This window comes from Bufo bufo, chromosome 2 (genome assembly GCF_905171765.1).
Source record: "Bufo bufo chromosome 2, aBufBuf1.1, whole genome shotgun sequence".
NCBI lineage: Eukaryota > Metazoa > Chordata > Amphibia > Anura > Bufonidae > Bufo > Bufo bufo.
The window spans coordinates 637,777,348-637,797,538 of NC_053390.1; the positions used below are offsets into that span (position 1 = coordinate 637,777,348).

Genomic DNA, 20,191 nt, shown 5'->3' on the forward strand with positions numbered 1-20,191 from the left:
AGGTGTCTGCTCAACTCTAATCATAATACAATAATTCTACTGGTCAAATATAGTGTTATTCCTCATGTACAGACACATGATGACTGATTCAGAAAAGTCTCCTGAAACAATATTTAGTTTAACATTATTCCTTCTCGTTCTTCTTAGGATGGCTAATCCTCATTGAAAACCCAGCTTCCCTAACTTGGGTACTAATATTGAAGGTACCACTGAATTAAAACTACAACCAGCAATAACACAACTCAAAATTGTATACATAGCTAAAGCTCCTCTGTAGGTCTACTTTCAGTAGAAGCAAACTGAAAGTAGTCCTTGTCACCCACACTATGTTCTTGAAAAATTTAATCGCCATAGATAGTCGCTCTCCTCTGTACTTTTTCCAGATATAGTGCATCCTTTCTATGGACTGGTGCCCAGAACTGAACTGCATATTCCAGATGAGGCCGCACCAACGCTTTGTAAAGTGGTAATATTACATCCCTGCCCCGCAAGTCCATACCTCGTTAAATGCATGACAATATCCTGGTGGCCTTAGAAGCAGCTGATTGACATTTTATGCTGTAATTTAATCTACCATCCACAAGGACACCAAAATCCTTCTCTATAAGTGACTCTCCCAGGACATATGAAGCACGGCGATTATTACTACCAAGATGCATAACTTTACATTTGTCCACATTGAACCTCATTTGCCAAGTTGATGCCCAATCACTCAGTGTTCAAGTCAGCTTGTAGTTTATTGACATCTTCCATAGACTATACATTACTACATAGCTTTGTGTCATCTGCAAAAATAGAAATGGTGCTATTAATCTCGTCCTCGATATCATTAATAAATAAATTAAATAATAAAGTGCCAAGCACTGAACCTTGGGGTACACCACTTATAACCCGAGACCATTCTGAATAGGAATCATTGACCACAACTCTCTGGACAAGGTCCTTCAGCCAGTTTTCAATCCAATTACAAACAATACTTTCCAAGCCTATAGACTTACCTTACTTTACCTATTAAGCGTCTATGAGGGACAGTATCAAAAGCCTTTGCAAAATCCAGAAACACTACATCCACAGCCGCCCCTCTGTCCAGGCCCCTACTCACCTCATAAAAACAAATCAGGTTAGTCTGACAACTTCTGTCCTCGGTAAACCCATGTTGGTTATCACTTATAATATTATTTATAGTCACATACTCCTGTATGTACAGTCGCATACTCTTTCAAACATTTTTCCCACAACAGAAGTTAAACTAACTGGTCTATAATTACATGTGGAGGACCTAGATCCTTTTATGAATATGGGCATCACGTTTGCCTTGCGCCAATCACTTAGCACTGTACCAGTACCTAGAGAATCTTCAAAAATTATAAACAGCGGCACAGCAATGACTGAACTGAGCTCTTTAAGCACTCTTGGGTGTAATCCATATGGACCCGGAGCCTTGTTCACATTTACCCTATTTAACTTGTCTTGGACCACATCTACAGTTAGCCAATTGAGTATATTACTGCGCTACATTTGTCTTTCAGGCACCACTGCAGGGGAAATAAGCTACTGGGCCTCATTTTCCCCCCAAAATTAACTGTGGGGGTTACTTTTGCCCAGAGAACTTATTTAAGCCTTGCTTGAACTAATTTTTTACACCTATCAATCAGGGGTGCCAACTGCCCAGAAATTTTTCCGGAAAAAAAGGCAAATATTTTCCTTTGTCCCCGAAAAAAAGAAAAAATAATATATGTCCGTGATTTTTTTTTAAAGCTGGTGGTACTAGACTAGATTAATTTGGTGGTAATTATCATCATTTTACAGCTCACAGTAAATGCTGGTAATGAGTTACTATCAGTATATTGAGCTATAGACATGTATTTTAATAGTAATAAACTCTTATTATGTTTATCACTCATTATGGTTTTTCAATATGTCCATAAAAAAGGTTGTCTGTCAGTGATTTTGGGTTAAGTTGTCCATAAAAAAGAAAAATTCTGATTGGCAACGCTGCTATCAACAGTCATCTCTGCTTGTCACGTACTTACCAGTGCCTGGAATAAACCATCATGCCATACATATATTCAGTTTCTTTGGTGCAAAGCCTGTTACTATGCTTCCACCTCTTGTAAAGTCTGCCTCTTCAGCAACACTCCTCATCATGGCGCCCGCTCATACCTAAGCGAGCCACCAGCACTAAAATGTTTTACTCTATTTGCTCACATCTTAGTGCTGTGTTTGCATGTACAATCGCAAATGTAACTGCATAAAAAAAAATCACTTTCAGATAAAAGAAGGCAAAAAAAATAAATAATTTAGCTTAGAAGTACATTATCTTCTACTTGCTTCTCGGCAACAATTATTAGCATTAGAAAAGGAAGGACGTTGCAACAAAATAACTCAGTTTAATAACTGAATCTGCCGCTCCTGAAAGCCTACAATCTTACTTTCAAAAGCACCTTTAAAAGCAAGAAATAAAGATACAGAACATGTTTAAATTGCTTTTTTTTTTCAAAGAAAAATGTTTGCCATTGCTTTAGCTTGGCATTTGGAAGTCTATCTTTCAAAGTGATTACTGTATATTCTGTTATGTAGGGAATGTCGACCTGTACATTAAATAAAAAAGGAAGCATTAGGAGGGAGTCCATTTTTATAAATGAGCCATTGCACGGCAGAATTGGATCTCACCGTTTCCGAGAGTGCTTTTAAAGAGTTTTTGAGGCTGTCCGCAGAGCGCTGTCTTGCTGAATTAAGCAGGAGGTCTGTATGGCTTGATATAAGAGGTTGCAGGTGATTGATGTTGCTTAAAATTTCTTTTGCCTTTGCCGTGTTCTCCGGTGAATAGTAAATACATTGGTACCCAGCGCTGGAAAACAGAAATGCAGATTTCTATTAAACAGCAAGAAAATATTATCAGATTTAACTGAGAACTGAATACTCAATCTAAAAAAATAAAAGAAACATGGGGAAATTGATTTCCTGTATTCCGGCAAATGACAGCATACTTATCTGAGAGAATTCCACACCAATCATTATTTTGAAGTATAGCACCCAAGGAACCACAAATGTACTAATATGTGAAAAGTTGAAACCAATTTATTTGCTAGCTAAGCTTCATAAAAAATAAGTGCTGCATGCTGTAGATTTATACACTTAAAGAAAGATATTTCGAAGCAGTATTTTTTTTTTTTTTTGCTGAACACTGCCAAAAATAAATGGACTAGGAGGGCCCTTAAAATAAAAGAAAGAAAAAACCCCATGGCTACGTTCACATATATATGATGCAGCAGGAAGTATTTTTAGAAAAAACACAATTGTGGGAATACTTTTTATATGTGGTTCTCAACGACAAAATTTTACCCCCCCCCCCCCTTCCCAAGTCAAGAAGGATAAAAACATAGCAAAGCCTCATCAGTAGTGTTGATCGAGCAAGGTGCTCGGGTGCTGGAGTAGAACACCTCGGGGTGTTCGGTAATGGAAGTCAATGGGAGAACCCGAGCATTAAACCAGGCACCCCGGCTCTGAAGAGTGGAGGGTGTCTGGTTCATAGGAAAAGGTCAGAAATTGATGTTTTGGTAACAGCATGGGGAGGATGTCTGGATGCATTTTGGACTCCCAGGTCGTTGCTGGGAACGATGTTGTCAGAGTAGTACGCCACTTTTACAGACTGACAATAATACGCACCAAACCGAAGATAAAATCGATTTTAGAGGAAAAATTGTTAGGAAACATTATTTCCTGTATATTTACTTGTATATAAAGTGCAAGTGCTGCCAAAATTTACAAGGAAGAGGCACTCCGATACAACCTGTATATCACATAAAGAAGGGCCTCATTCACATTGTTGTACAATTGTTCAGGTAGTGGGACACCTACACTCATAAAGCCTATGCACTCCAATACACCCTTTATTACACATAAAGGAGGACAACATACACCCCCTTGAAAAATTATGATTTATGGCCTGCTGGTGACCCTCAAAAACATTAGGGGTGAGGGTCTGCTGCTGAGCTGACCATTTAAAACATTAGGGGAGAGGGTCTGCTGCTGAACTGACCATTTAAAACATTAGGGGAGAGTGCCTGCTGCTGGGCTGACCATCTAAAACATTAGGGGCGAGGGCCTGCTGCTGAGCTGACCATGGAAAAAATTATGGCCGAGGGCCTGCTGCTGAGCTGACCATCTAAAACATTATGGGCGAGGGCCTGCAGCCAAGCTGACCATCTAAAACATTATAAGCGTGGGCCTGTTGCTGAGCTGACCATCTAAAAAAATATGGGCAAGGGCCTGCTGCTGATCTGACCATGGAAAAAATTATGGGCAAGGGCCTGCTACTGAGCTGACCATTGAAAAAATTATGGTTGAGGGTCTGCTGCTGAGGTGACTCTCTAAAACATTAGGAGTGAGTGCCTGCTGCTGATCTGACCATGGAAAAAATTATGGGCGAGGCCCTCCTGCTGAGCTGACCCTCAAACAGTAGGAGCGAGGGCAGCCTAATAAGCATGTTGATATGATGGAGGAGGAGGATGAGGGCGAGAAAAGGAAGATTGAACCATATACCCTTTTTTAGTGGTGGAAGGGGTGCATGGGAATACAGTGTATTCAATACACCATAAAAGCCACATTTAAAGTGCCTTTATGTTCAGCCGCTTTGTCTGGTGGAGTAGAGAAGTCAGGGGCAATCCAGGCCTTGTTCATTTTGATAAGAGTCAACCGGTTCAGCCGCCTATTCTATCATTCTCCACATTTGTATACATGTACTATCGAGGTTGTGCATCACCGAAAGTGTTAAAGAGACAGGTAGATGGGGACCTACACTAGCATGTTTGAGAAATTGGTACCACAATACCCCAGTAAGCCGGCCTGGTATTTTGTCCCCAAAATACACAAGTCTATCACAGCCCCACTGGGCCGCCCCATTGTGGCAGGTATAGGGTCGCTTACAGAACCCCTTTCCCAATACGTGGACTGGTTGCTCAGACCCCTTTTATCAAAGGCCCCCACATACCTTAGTGACACGGGCGATTTCCTCCGGGCCATCAATCTCTTTGATTGGCGCGATGGACTCGCTCTGGTGTCACTGGATGTGGAGAACCTCTACACGAGGATACCGCATGATGTGGGATCCAGGCAATCAACCAGGTTTTGGGAAAAACTGATAAAAAAATCGATATACTGCCAGTTTATAGTGGAGGCGCTCAGTTTTATCCTCTCTAATAATGTGTTTACGTTTGATGACCAATGGTATAGACAGAGGGTAGAAACTGCCATGGGTACGCTGGTATCATGTACTTATGCTAACCTATTTTTAGCCGTGTTCGAGGACAGATATGTCTTCACCACGGCGAATCCATATTTGCAATACATACAGTCATTTTTAAGATATGTCGACGACGTATTCATGATATGATCAGGTACTGAGGTGCAATGCAGGGAATTCGTGTCCTATCTAAATAACAGCAACAATATGAATATAAGATTTACCCTCAATTTTGGGGGCCATTCACTTGAATTTTTGGATGTGCTCATAGAGGCCTGAGAGGACGGCATTCACACTAGCGTCTATCGTAAGCCAACTGCCACAAATTCCCTCTTGCATCACAGGAGTTTCCACCCGACTAACTTAAAAAAATCCATACCCTACGGTCAGTTCATGCGGCTGAAACGAATAAACAATACTGAGGAGGGATACAACAGACAGTCAGAAGAACTAAGAGGTAGATTATTAGACAGGGGATATAAGGAAAGGGATGTAGACACAGCCAGTAAAAAAGCAGGCTCCCATACCCAACAAGAGTTATTATATAACAAAAAGAAATATACCCATAAAGAGATGGAGAGATTCGTCTTTACCTTCAAATATAGCCCGCAGCAAATCTCATAAATCGTGCCATCTGTAACAATTGGGACATTTTGAAAAACGAAAAGGGTTTGGAGATAGTGGCAAATAATAGGCCACTCATAGCCTTCAAGAAATGTCACACAATAAAAGACCAAATTGTAAGGAGTAGGTTCAAGAACAAGGTAACCAGTAATTGGCTGTCATCAAGGAGACCCAGGGGCAATTTCAAGTGCGGGAATTGCTCCTTCTGCAATTATAATAGTTAGAAGAAATATTTTTCTTTTGGGGGGGTTTCGCACCCTGTTACTCAATTCATTACTTGCAGGAGTAATTATGTGGTCTACTTGGTCACTTGCCAACGTGGAGTCTTCTATATAGGCAAAACTATTCACCCTCTATTTGAGAGGTTTAGGGAACACCTAAATTCTCTCAAAACAGGCAAAGGTTGCACTAAGCTCATTGAGCATGTATGTAATGAACATGGAGCAATCTACAGTGCCTCTCTTTTGCGTGGATAGAGCAGGTGCCAATTAGGTCCCGAGGTGGGGACAGACACCGTGCACTCCTGCAGAGAGAATCCGCATGGATCATAAGAGCCGATGCCTTGGGTCCTTTGGGACTCAATGACAGGAATGATTAGTGTGTTCATTTAACCTCCAGTTCTGCCGCTGTAAATATGCTATTGTATTCAGCTGGGCTCGATCGTATGGGCGGTAGCAGAGAAGTCTAAGCATCATGGTTGCTATGACGACCAGACGCAGTGACGAATATAAGATGCGCCTGTGAGCGCTATTCAGTCACAGGCCTGACGATGCGCAAGTTAGCGCGAAACAGCCGTCGCCGCTGACTTCAGCTGTGCCTTACCGCACCACACGCTCCAGCCCGAAGTGTTTATTTTTTTACTTTTGTAAGAATAAAGAACCGTCTATCAACACTGGTGAGTGCCACCTATTCTATCATTCTCCACATTTGTATACATGTACTATCGAGGTTGTGCACCACCGAAAGTGTTAAAGAGACAGGTAGCTGGGGACTGGGTAATTACTACACATGTGACTTCTCACAGTGCCGCCTATCTCTCTTCTCTTCAAACCTCGCATTCCTATTATATTGTTACTGCAATTACCACTGGGCACCGGAAAAAGCAATAGAGGAGTGCTGTCCAAATATATATTTTTATAATGAAACTGTCCAAGGCCTTGGAGAGTGTTGCCCTGCCTCTGTTGGAACTGCTGTGTGTTCCCCTCGTCTCCCCTCTTCGGTTGCCCAAGAAACTACATACTCTGCCACCAGCGTTGTCAGCTGGAAATTTTTGGAGCAATTTTTCCACAAGGACCTTCTGGTATTGCACCATTTTGCTAGTCCTCTCCACCAGGGTAAACAACCAGTAATTGTTGTTTGCCAAAATGCGTACAACGATAGGGTCACGGGAAAGAGAGCATAACATAAAGTCAGCCATGTGTGCCAGAGTCCCAACAGACAAGGCTTCGCTGTCCTCATCAAGAGAATGACTCAATCTCCTCATCATCTTCCTCCTCTTCTGCCCATCAATGCTGAACAGATGGAGTAAACATGCTACCCTCTGTAGCGGAGGCAACCGTCTCCAGCTCCTCCTCATCATCCAATTCGCGCTGACATTACGAAATGAGGGTGGTCTGGCTATCACCCTGTGTACTGTCTTCCCCCATTTCCACATCTTCCACATGCAAAGCGTCCGCCTTAATTGTGAGCAGCGAGCGCTTCAGTAGACACAGAAGTGGGATGGTTACGCTGATAACAGCATCGCCACTCACCATCTGTGTTGATTCCTCAAAGTTGCGTAAAACCTCACAGAGGTCAGACATCCATGCCCACTCGTCGCTTGTGAAGAGCAGAAGCTGACTGGAAAGGCGACGACCATGTTGCAGCTGGTATTCCACTACTGCCCTCTGCTGCTTACAAAGCCTGGCCAACAAGTGAAAAGTAGAGTTCCAGCGCGTGCTCACGTCGCACAACAGTCGGTGATCTGGCAATTGCAAGTGCTGCTGCAGCGTTACCAGACCGGAGACAGCTGTAGATGACTTTAGGAAATGGGCACACACGCGGTGCACCTTCACTAGTAGCTCAGGCAAATTGGGGTAGGTTTTGAGAAACCACTGAACCACTAGGTTAAACACGTGGGCTAGGCATGGTATGTTGGAGCTCTGCAAGCTCACACAAGCCGCCACAAAGTTACGGCCATTATCAGACACAACCATGCCTGGTTGTAGGTTGAGTGGCGAAAGCCACAGCTCAGTCTGGTCCCTTATACCCTGCTACAGCTCTGCAGCGGTGTGCTGTTTGTCACCTAAGAAAATAAGTTTCAGCACGGCCTGTTGCAGCTTCCCCACTGCAGTGCTACACTTCTTTCAGCTACTGACTGATGGCTGACTGGTGCTGCAAGATGACAATTCAGAGGTGGAAGTGGAGGAGGAGGAGAAGGGAGGGTGCAGCCACTAATGTAGTTGGTGGCGGAAATCTTGATGGAAATATGGCCCGTAATCCTTGGTGTCGGTAGCACCTGTGCCATCCCAGGGTACGTCTCGCTCCTGGCCTCCACAACGTTCACCCAGTGTGCAGTCAGGGAAATGTAGCATCCCTGGCCACAAGCACTTGTCCATGTGTCAGTCGTTAAGTGGACCTTCCCAATAACTGCGTTGGTCATGGCACGGGTGATGTTACGGGACACATGCTGGTGTAAGGCAGGGACGGCACACCAAGCAAAATAATGGCGACTGGGGACTGAGTAATGAGGGATCAGGCTACGGAAAGCCTCTGTGTCCACAAGCCTAAATGGCAACATTTCGAAGGCCAGCAATTTTGAAAGGTGCGCATTTAGTACTATGGCCTGTGGGTGGGTGGCTGGGTGTTTGCGCTTTCATTCCAAGGCCTGGGGTATGGACATCTGTACGCTGCGCTGGGACACAGAAGTGGATGTGCTAGCTGATGGTGCTTGCGAAGGTCCAGGTGCAGGGCGGGAGGCATCCGGGCCTGCGTCTTGGACAGGGGATTGGCCAGCACGTAACACAGGGGAAGAGGAGGCAGTGGTGTGACCCGCAGACACTGATTGTGGACCTAAGCGTTCGTCCCACCTATTAGGGTGCTTTTATGCCATGTGGCGGATCATACTGGTGGTGGTGAGGTTGCTAGTGTTCACGTCCCTGCTCATTTTGGTACGGCACAGGTTGCAAATGACAATTCTTTTATCGTCCGCACTTTACTCAAAAAAACGCCAGACTGCGGAACATCTACCCCTTGGCAAGGGAGATTGCCGCAAGGGGGTGCTCCGGGGAACAGTTGCGGGCCTGTTTGGTGTGGCCCGCCATCTCCCTTTTGCCACCCCACTGCCTCTTCCAGCCTGTTGCAGTGCTGCGGATCCCTCCCCCTCCGTACTGCTGTCCTCGCTCGGCTTGCCACCTTCCCAGGTTGGGTGATTTCATTGTCCACCACCTCCTCTTCCACTTCCTCACTCTGGTCATCCTCCTGACTTGTTGACCTAACAAGAACCTCACTTATTGACAACTGTGTCTCATCCTCATCATGAACCTCTTGAGACACTAATTGCGGTTGATTTATTGGCAACTGTGTCTAATCATCCACCTCATGAAACACTAATTGCCGATCCCCACCGTTATCTTTTTCTGACTGTGGATGCTCAAGAGTTTAGGAATCAGGGCGCAAAATCTCCTCATGTCCCTCTTCAAGCGGCCTTGGCGAGAGGGCCAAATCAAGGAATGGCGCTGAAAAGAGCTCCTCGGAATATCCGAGTGTGGGATCACTTGTTTGCCAAGACTCTCCATGGTGGGAGGAAGGAGGATTAGGGTGAGGATTCTGTTGACCAGACTCTTGGCTTCTGAGACTGGACTTTGTGGAAGACAGGGTGGTGCTTAACCGACTGGAAGCATTATCTGCTGCAATCCAACCGACCACCTGGTCGCACTGGTGTGATGTCTAGAGTGGTGTCCTCTGGGACATGAAGCTAGGTATTGTGGATGAGTGTTTCTTGGGCTCTGGCAGCTGGCACAGTTTCACCGCGCAGTGACGAAGGGATCGCTATTGCAGCCATAGCAATGGCTACGGGGCCCGCGCCGCCGGCTGAGGATAAAAAAAAAAAAAAAAGATCATCTGTGGCGAGTGGGTGGCGGTACGATAGGGGGCGGCCTTCCCCCCTCCCTGATCCCCTCCCCATCATTGGTGGCAGCGGCAGTTCCGATCGGAGTCCCAGCAGTGTAATGCTGAGGCTCTGATCGGTTACCATGCAGCCAGGACGATACTGAAGTCCTGGCTGCCATGGTCAGTTAGTCAGCAGCATACTTACATGCGCTGTGGCCGCTCGGCGCTCCTTCTTCTTGTAACTCGTCACAGGTCTGTGCGGCGCATTGCTATAAGCATAAGCAATGCGCCGCACAGACCTGTGAATTACAAGAAGAAGGTGCGTTGGGCGGCCACAGCGCATGTAAGTATGCTGCTGACTGACCATGGCAGCCAGGACTTCAGTAGCTGGGACTCCGATTGGAACTGCCGCTGCCATCAATGTTGGGGGGGGGGGGTTGGGGCGCACTGCCTACCATTGATTTTGATACTGGGGGGAGGGCGCACTACCCAACAATGATTTTAATACTGGGGGGAGGGCTTGCACTGCCCACCAATGATTATAATACTGGGGGGAGGGCTTGCACTGCCCACCAATGATTATAATACTGTGGGGGGGGGGGGTGCACTGCCCAACAATGATTTTAATACAGGGGAGGGGGGGCGCACTGCCCACCAATGATTTTCATACCAGGGAGGGCACACTGGCCACCAATGATTTTAATACCAGGGAGGGAGGGGTGCGCACTGCCCACCAATGATTTTAATACCGGGGAGGGCGCACTGGGGGCTGATTGAGAGGGTACTGGGGGCTGATGGAGATGCACTGACTGGGGGCTGATGGAGAGGCACTGGGGGGGCCGCTGGTGAGAGGCACTGGGAGCTGATGGAGAGGCACTGGGAGCTAATGAGAGGCACTGGGGGCTGATGGAGAGGCACTGGGGGCTGATGGAGAGGCACTGGGGGCTGATGGAGAGGCTACTGGGGGCTGGTGGAGAGGCACTGGGGCTGATGGAGAGGCTACTGGGGGCTGGTGGAGAGGCACTGGGGCTGATGGAGAGGCTACTGGGGGCTGCTATGAGGCTACTGGGTGCTGCTATGAGGCACTGGGGGCTGGTGGGAGGCACTGGGGCTGATGGAGAGGCACTGAGGGCTGGTGAGAGGCACTGGGGGCTTATGGGGGGCCGCTGGTGAGAGGCACTGGGAGCTGATGGAGAGGCACTGGGAGCTAATGAGAGGCACTGGGGGCTGATGGAGAGGCACTGGGGGCTGCTATAAGGCTGCTGGGGGTTGCTATAAGGCATGGGGCTCTTATCTGAGGTCTGATTGGGGGTCATTCATATTGGGGTCTGAGCTGAGGTGTTATCTGAGGTCCTATTGGGGTCTTATTAACATTGAGGATCTTATTTGGGCTGTTAGCAGAGGTCGGATTAACAATGGGGGTCTGATTGGTGGTCTGACCTGAGGTATAATGAAATTTTTTTTTTTACCCGGAGCAGCTTGGAGAAAAAAGGCCTCACAGTCTCCCACACTCCTTCTGCCCGGCCAAGCCTGTCAGCACCCCTGAGGCCAAGCCAGTCAGCACCCCTGAGGCCAAGCCAGCCAGCACCCCTGAGGCCAAGCCAGCCAGCACACCCTGAGGCCGAGCCAGCCAGCACCTCCTGAGGCCAAGCCACCCAACACCCCTGAGGCAAAGCCTGTCAGCACACCTGAGGCTAAGCCAGCCAGCACACCTGAGTCTTCAGAACTGTAAGTAAATTATATATACAGTTGCAAGAAAAAGTATGTGAACCCTTTGGAATTATATGGATTTCTGCACAAAATTGGTCATAAAATGTGATCTGATCTTCATCTAAGTCACAACAATAGACAATCACAGTCTGCTTAAACTAATAACACACAAAGAATTATATGTTACCATGTTTTTATTGAACACACCATGTAAACATTCACAGTGCAGGTGGAAAAAGTATGTGAACCCTTGGATCTAATAACTGGTTGAACCTTCTTTGGCAGCAATAACTTCAACTAAACGTTTCTTGTAGTTGCAGATCAGACGTGCACAACGGTCAGGAGTAATTCTTGACCATTCCTCTTTACAGAACTGTTTCAGTTCAGAAATATTTTTGGGATGTCTGGTGTGAATCGCTTTCTTGAGGTCATGCCACAGCATCTCAATCGGGTTGAGGTCAGGACTCTGACTGGGCCACTCCAGAAGGCATATTTTCTTCTGTTTAAGCCATTCTGTTGTTGATTTACTTCTATGCTTTGGGACGTTGTCCTGTTACAACACCCATCTTCTGTTGAGCTTCAGCTGGTGGACAGATGGCCTTAAGTTCACCTGCAAAATGTCTTGATAAACAAGGGAATTCATTTTTCCTTCGATGATAGCAATACGTCCAGGCCCTGACGCAGCAAAGCAGCCCCAAACCATGATGCCCCCACCACCATACTTCACAGTTGGGATGAGGTTTTGATGTTGGTGTGCTGTGCCTCTTTTTCTCCACACATAGTGTTTTGTGTTTCTTTCAAACAACTCAACTTTGGTTTCATCTGTCCACAGAATATTTTGCCAGTACTGCTGTGGAACATCCAGGTGCTCTTGTGTAAACTGTAAACGTGCAGCAATGTTTTTTTTGGACAGCAGTGGCTTCCTCTGTAGTATCCTCCCATGAAATCCATTCTTGTTTAGTGTTTTGCGTATCGTAGATTCGCTAACAGGGATGTTAGCATATGCCAGAGACTTTTGTAAGTCATTAGCTGACACTCTAGGATTCTTCTTCACCTCATTGAGCAGTCTGCGCAGTGCTCTTGCAGTCATCTTTACAGGACGGCCACTCCTAGGGAGAGTAGCAGCAGTGCTGGACTTTCTCCATTTATAGACAATTTGTCTTACCGTGGACTGATGAACAGCAAGGCTTTTGGAGATACTTTTATAGCCCTTTCCAGCTTTATGCAAGTCAACAATTCTTAATCATAGGTCTTCTGAGAGCTCTTTTGTGCGAGGCATTATTAACATCAGGCAATGCTTCTTGTGAAAAGCAAACCCAGAACTGGTGTGTGTTTTTTATAGGGCAGGGCAGCTGTAACCAACACCTCCAATCTCATCTCATTGATTGGACTCCAGTTGGCTGATACCTCACTCCAATTAGCTCTTGGAGATGTCATTAGTCTAGGGGTTCACATACTTTTTCCACCTGCAATGTGAATGTTTACATGGTGTGTTCAATAAAAACATGGTAACATTTAATTATTTGTGTGTTATTAGTTTAAGCAGACTGTGATTGTCTATTGTTGTGACTTAGATGAAGATCAGATCACATTTTATGACCAATTTGTGCAGAAATCCATATCATTTCAAAGGGTTCACATACTTTTTCTTGCAACTGTAAGGGGAGCTTTTAATACGAAAGAGACAAATTATGTCTGAACAGACATATAGCGCAAATTCCAGTTTTATGTTGCACTGAATTTTCAGCGAAATATATATATTTTTTATTTTTTTTTGGGGGTGGGGAGGTTGGAGTGGCAGTGGATCTTGGGTGAGTTCCCACACTTTTTTTCCCAGGACTTGACCCCTGGAATGGTCCCGCAGTCTGGGCGGCAGTTCTGACTAGTCCTACTTTAATACACAGACATTTAGATTCATACATTTCCTACACTGGCACAAATGCGTTGCCAGTGACCAACTGTCTGTGTTCAGGCCTACGCGTAACCGCCGCAAGTGCATGAGGAGCTGCGGATGTGGTGGCGAGGTCCGAGAGGTATGTGGGGGTGGGAGATCCGGGAGGGGGGGGGGGGCCATAAATTTTTTTTGCTATGGGGCCCAGTCATTTCTAGCTACGCCCCTGTCACCGCGCACCGAGCCAAAGCCTCTGCGTGCACCATCAGCAGCACGGCCAGTTCCCCGTCCCTTACTGCTCACCTTCCACATATTAAATGGTATATATGCTTGCAAGTATGTCACATGGACAGTAGCGCAGGTTTTGTAAGTGTATGCGCAAATAAATTAGACTGAATGTCACCAATATTTAGGATGGGCAAACGTTATACAGGAGATGTAGCGCAGGTAATGTCACTGTCACCAGCAGCAAAAAAAATTATACTGAATGTCACTGATATTTCGGATGCACTAAAGTTATACTGGAGATGTAGCGCAGGTAATGTCGCTGCCACCAGCAGCGAAAAAATTTGACTGAATGTCACTGATATTTCGGATGCGCTAACGTTATACAGGAGATGTAGCGCAGGTAATGTAAGCGGACACGTCTACAGAAAAAGTACACTGGATGTCACAGATATTTTTAGGATGCGCACACATTACACAGGAAATGTAGCACAGGTAATGTCGCTGCCACCAGCGGCAAAAAAATTACACTGAATGTCACTGATATTTCCAATGCGCTAACATTATACTGGAGATGTAACGCAGGTAATGTCGCAACGGTAATGCAGTGGCCAAACAATTGCACGCAATTTAGCGCAGGTTGTGCTAAAAATATATATTGCTGCCAGATACAACAATAGTCCTTAAAAGGACTTTTGGGTCTCTAACACCAACCCTGCCTAACAAAAAAATAAAATTCAATTGAATCAATTCCCTACACTATCTGTCCCTTTTACAGCACAGCTCTCCCTGACTAAGGGCTCGTTCACACGAACGTCTGCTGCCCATTTCCGTATTGCGGACCGCATTTGCAGATATGCAATACATGGGCACCGTTCAGTGGCCATTCCGCATCATTCATTTCAAGAAGAACAGAACTACAGAGTGCTTTCTGGGGTTCCATTACGTGCTTCCGCACCGCAAAAAGATAGAACGTGCTCTATCTTTTTGCGGAACGGAAGGATCGCGGACCCATTCAAGTGAATGAGTCTGCGATCCCCATGCGCCTGCCCCACAGACGATGCCCGTGCATTGCGGACCGCAATTTGCAGTCCACAGAACAGGCACGGCCTTCACACGTTCGTGTAAACTAGCCCTAACATTGAGCCGAAACAGGTGTCATCACCTGATGGTGTTCAGCCGAGCATGCTCGATCAACACTCCTCAACAGGTGTCTGACATACATTTTATTTTTTTTATCTTATTTTCTTCTAATGTAAGATCTAGCTGCTGTGGTAAATTATTGAAATACATCTTGAGTAGTGAAAACTAGTGAAAAAAAAATGTTGCAACTTTGTTTACAATTTTCATTATTTCTGCATGCTGTCAGTGAATGGGAACATTCTTGTTTACATATATACTTTGGCTGATGTAGTATATTGGATGTCGCAGTGAACATCTGCATTATAATAAACTGCAAAGTATGTGACTGGGGATTAACAAGCAATTTTGTATTATTCTATTATTATTTTAATTTTTTTATTATTGTATTTTCCAGATTTGTCAGATTTCACTTATTGAAATGCTAAGGGTGAAATATGCAGCAAATATGATACTGTACAAATTTCAGGGCAAGGTTTAACTTTAGAAGCAGAAGTATAGACCTGGAATAGTACTGTACTTCCATAGACGATGTGTCGTACATCCATGTGACCGATGCAGCCAATCACTTGCCTAAGTGGTAATGCTATCATATTTGACACTTGACTGCTGAGGCCAGTGATTGGAAATTTAGCAAACACCTTGGGGACCACCGAAGCATTGGTACTGAGCAGCAGAGGATTTAACAGGTAAGTAAAGGGTAAATGTCATATTTTCTTTTTTATGTAATTGGATTGGTCTGACTAAGTTTACCTTAGTTCCCTAGTTAATACTTTTGTATAGGTATTGAATTACCTAGTTATTGCTGCATGTTCTTTCCTCCCCCAGGCATTTCAGTGGTGCAGCTAAAACAGTTTTTCTAGGTGTCCTCCGTCTCCTATCTTCTATATATACAGAAGACGGAGGATGTAGTAGTGGGCAGTCCCGAACGCTGCGTGCGCGCTCTCGTCGGACTGGGATAGTGCCGATAGTCGCGATAAAATTTCGTGATTTCTCAAGAGGAAGAGGGCATGTTTAAGTCTGGAGAAAGCCGATTGGTTGGGGTGAGGCTGCGTGTTCCCGAGATGAGCCGAATGAATTCTGAGTAGTTAGTGAGGGAGGTCTTAGCCTCAGTGTAAGGGCATCGGCGGCCATCTTGAGAAGATAGTCAGAAAGAAGTCTTGTGAGGAGCAGTTGTTATGGACGGAATCTTATTAAACAAGTGGTATTTGAACACAGTAATTAGTGATTATGGATCATCACCACAGCAGCAACAACATATATGAAAATTGATTTTGAGTGAAAATATGACAGTTACCCTTGGTCTGCACTATACTACTTTAGTAAACACTCAGCTGTGAGAAGTGCTGGTCTAGGTCTGTAGGAATATACAGTTTCTTCAGGTGCTCAAGAATATTCCTTCAAGCAGATCCCACAGGGCCCCTTAGCAAAGCTTAGTATGGTTCCCCCTGCCCCACCAAGTTTTCCAGTATATGTGTATCAAAAACTCCCAGGTAATGCGGAATGCAAAGCATGAGGCCCCAGATTTCTTTTCCTTTAGCAAAAAAAAAAAAAAAAAAAGTCGCCTTCTTCCTCACCCACTTTATCTGGCTTCAATGTCTTTGTAAACGCTTTGTAAATATGCCACTTATCCTGAACACCATATTTACATCAGAAACTAGCATAAATACATTAATAAATCTACTGCTGCACTTCAAATATTACAAAGCTGGCTGCCTGCAGCCACCACTAGGGGGAGCTCATTACATAGGAGTTCATACAGTTTTACCATTGTGTACAATTGAAGCTGTAATCCTCTCTTTGCACTGAAGCCCCCCTAGTGGTGGCTGAATGAAAATTTAGTGTTTTCACATACACAAAAAAGTAATTAAGCACCAAGCCCCTTCTCCTCCTGACCCTGTGGTCTGCCTCCACTGAAGATATGCCACTGCAAACAGATCTTCAAAATGCAGAGTTTCTTTTTACAGAACATGACATGGGTCCCCAACACTAGGAGAGTGTTAGGCAAACACAACTTTTTTTTTTGTGTTTTTCGAAGGTTTTCCCCGTTTGAGAAGTCAGTTAATATTGATTAGATCTGTTTCTAGATTTTGCAGCCAGAAGCCACTACAGAGTATTTTGTAGCTACAGTACCAATTTCCATCTTGGGGTGGGCTAGTCTATGCTGATATCAACTATCCCCACCTCATCCTAACATTGCGATAACAGTGGAACAGCCATTCTGATCACTGTCCCTTTAACTAGGCTTTGAAATAATCTGGTAAAAAAGAGATCATTTTGACGCAGAATAAGTACAGATAGCTGGCATATTTTCCCAAAATGTATACGTGTGCAGTCAACTGAACTCATTGGCAACTAGAGTAGCAACTCAAGAAGCCACTTTACATTACTGCTTCGTATGCTGCCAGCTGGCAGTGGTTTAGAGTTCTTTTTATAGACGCAACATACGAAACGTGATTTTGTGTCTAGACATCTTTTCACTTAGTGCAGTAAATGAGCTGTGCTACCTCAGCAGATGACTGTATATTCAGATTTAATCAGATAACTTGCAAGTAACGCAAAAGATGTGACAAATCTCAATTTGCTCAAAATGATTTAATAGTAATGGATAATAATTTCCAGAAACTTTGTAATATTCTCTAAGGAAGGGATGTGTTTATGACATTTTGGTTGAGTTGTGATTAATATATGACATACAATGTCCTTTACACTATTATGGCAATGAATGTGGAACCACTGTGTCAACCAAATGGTGTGATTTCGGCCTAAACCTAAGGGCATTATCCTGGCAGTCCCCTGGTATTAACCCTTTAATCCTTACACAAAGATCTGGACTTCCAGGGGAACTACCAGGCCACTACCTCTTGGAGTGGTCCTGGTGTTTTTGAGAGATGACCCATGGGGTTCAGAGACACTGATGCGCAGCACTGAGGCATCAGGCAAAACCCGTAGTCAGTAACAGAACAAGGTCAGGGCAGGCAGAGTACATGCAAATATGTGAAACAGGTCTGAGCTCAGGGCTGGCAACAGATGGTAAACAGGCACGGGTCAGGTCAGGCAGCAGATGATCAGAATGCAGTAAACTAACAGAGTTTGGTACACGGGCAGACAACATGAACAAACACCTTAGCAAGAAACTAGCAAGCGAGGAACCTTATTGCTCAGGCAAGGAATGAGAACAGCATGGCATATATAGCAATAGATGATTAACAATTGGAACCAGCCTAACAGCTGAAACACAGAGCAAAAGGAGGGTTAACAACTGCAGTACTGTTCAGTGAAGAATACTTCTAATACACACATTTCTACAGCTTAAGGATCCATTCACACATTATTTTTTTTTCTCCGCATCCGATCCGCAATTTATGCGGAGAGGATGTGTCTCCATTCATTTCAATAGGTCAGGAAAAAAATGCGGACAGCACAGTGTGCTGTCTGCATCCATTTTTCTGTTCCACAGCTCTGAAAAAATAAATACAGCTTGTCCTCTTATCCGCAAATTGCAGTCCGTGGTACAATGAAAGTCAATGGATCCGCAATGTCATCAGCAATTGCGGATTCCATTCCTGGAAGTTAAGGCCTGCCCTCAGAGATCCATGTGCTAGGCCTATCAGTGAGTAAACACATTCTCTTTTGTGTATATGTATGGGCACCTGTCTGGTATAAGTGAACTGAACACCATATAGCAGGACTGGCCAACCTGCGGCCCCCCAGCTGTTATAAAACTACAACTCCCACCATGCCCTGCTGTAGGCAGTGGCAGTTTTGCTACAGCTGAAGAGAAGCAGGGTGGCCATGTCTGCCATATAGCATCTATAACAATACCAGGTTTAACATTTTTAACACCATTTTGATGCATTTTATTTTTAGGATTGTAAAATGTAAAATCCACTTTTAACCCCCTTTTAGCTAATAAATGTAATTTACAAACTGTTGCATATCAAGGCCCCACTGTACAGCTGCATATGTATGCTCATTTTTTGCATTGCATATGTTATTAACCCCTTTTAGCAAACCTCATATAGAAGCATATTTATATTTAAAATAAAATATGGAAAAAAAATTATGTGTAAAATTTTTAATTTTTTGTAGTATCACGTATAAAAAATAATAGGTGGTATTCAGGCCGCAATCAATTTAGAAGAGAACTCAATATGGAGAAGAGAAGTGGTGATGGTTCCTTGGCCAAAAAAACATATCTGTATACCGCTCAACTTCAACTTCAGAGGAGGGGACATGAGGGGGAGCTAAAGAGAGAAAGGTGGGGTCCTTTTTTTTTTCTCTTCTTTTAAAGTGGGGGTGGGGGGTGTGATGGGCAGGGAAGGGGAAAGAAAAGATAAGAAATTGTCTATATAGATATGTGATCTACTTGAATGTAGACAAATTGTCAATGTATGTTTTTATATAATTTAATAAAGAATATTACAAAAAAAAAGAAAAACTTCAGTTTTTAAAACCAATAATGGAATTGAGACCGTAAGTAATATTTTACTAAATAAATATTAATAGTTTTTATTTATATTAATTGTTGAGTAGTGTGGAGCGGAGCTATCTTATAATCATAGATCTGAATACTGTATGAAGATCCGTCTCCATACAGTATTCAAAGGACAGCGATACGCCAAGACGGAATTTGTTATGATCAATAGATTAATCCACTAGAAATGCATTTTAATACAGGTATACAATCTCAGGTTCAGTACCTTCTGGTACATGTATATCAAACCTGACATTGGATCCCAGTTTTAAAATGCTTTTCTTGTTTAATAATCAATAAAATTGTTAAATTACCTTGCCAGGGTGGAGCCGTGTATGCCAACATTCTGACCGAAACCATTAACTATCATGGGGTCCAGGGCCGTCTTTAATATTGATTGGACCCTGGGCAAGAATTTACTTGGGCCCCCTGGATCCAGCCTTCCCACACCCTAGCATGCAATCACGCCCTCCACTACAACACACACGAAAAAAAATATCCACACACCTGGTAGAGTACAGTGAATGACTGTAAATACTTTCAGTTCTGAAGACTCCAGCGGCTCAGGATCAGTGCTCTGGGCAGCTGGGCTCAGGGCTGAAAGTGGGCACCGCTCTGCAAGAAGGAAGGAGACCGGGGCTCAGCTCACCTTAGCGTTGCTGTGCACCCCAGCACCCCACAGTATGCAGTATAGAACCCTATAGTATACAGCACCCCACAGTATGCAGTATAACACCCTATAGTATACAACACCTCACAGTATGCAGTATAGCACCCTATAGTATACAGC

The 20,191-nt window shown here is 44.5% G+C and overlaps 1 protein-coding gene across 6 annotated transcripts in view; it reads right to left on the minus strand.

The window, feature by feature from the left end:
• Positions 1 to 20,191, minus strand: part of INPP4B (inositol polyphosphate-4-phosphatase type II B) — a 698,485-nt gene that overhangs the window by 145,422 nt on the left and 532,872 nt on the right. For all 6 annotated transcript variants that reach the window (XR_005776353.1, XM_040418490.1, XM_040418489.1 and 3 more), the window contains one exon: positions 2,674 to 2,851. Coding sequence is in view for 5 of the 6 variants with exons in the window: in XM_040418490.1 (XP_040274424.1) it covers positions 2,674 to 2,851 (178 nt within the window). In the remaining variant the exon portion in view is untranslated. The remainder of the gene's footprint in view (positions 1 to 2,673; positions 2,852 to 20,191) is intronic.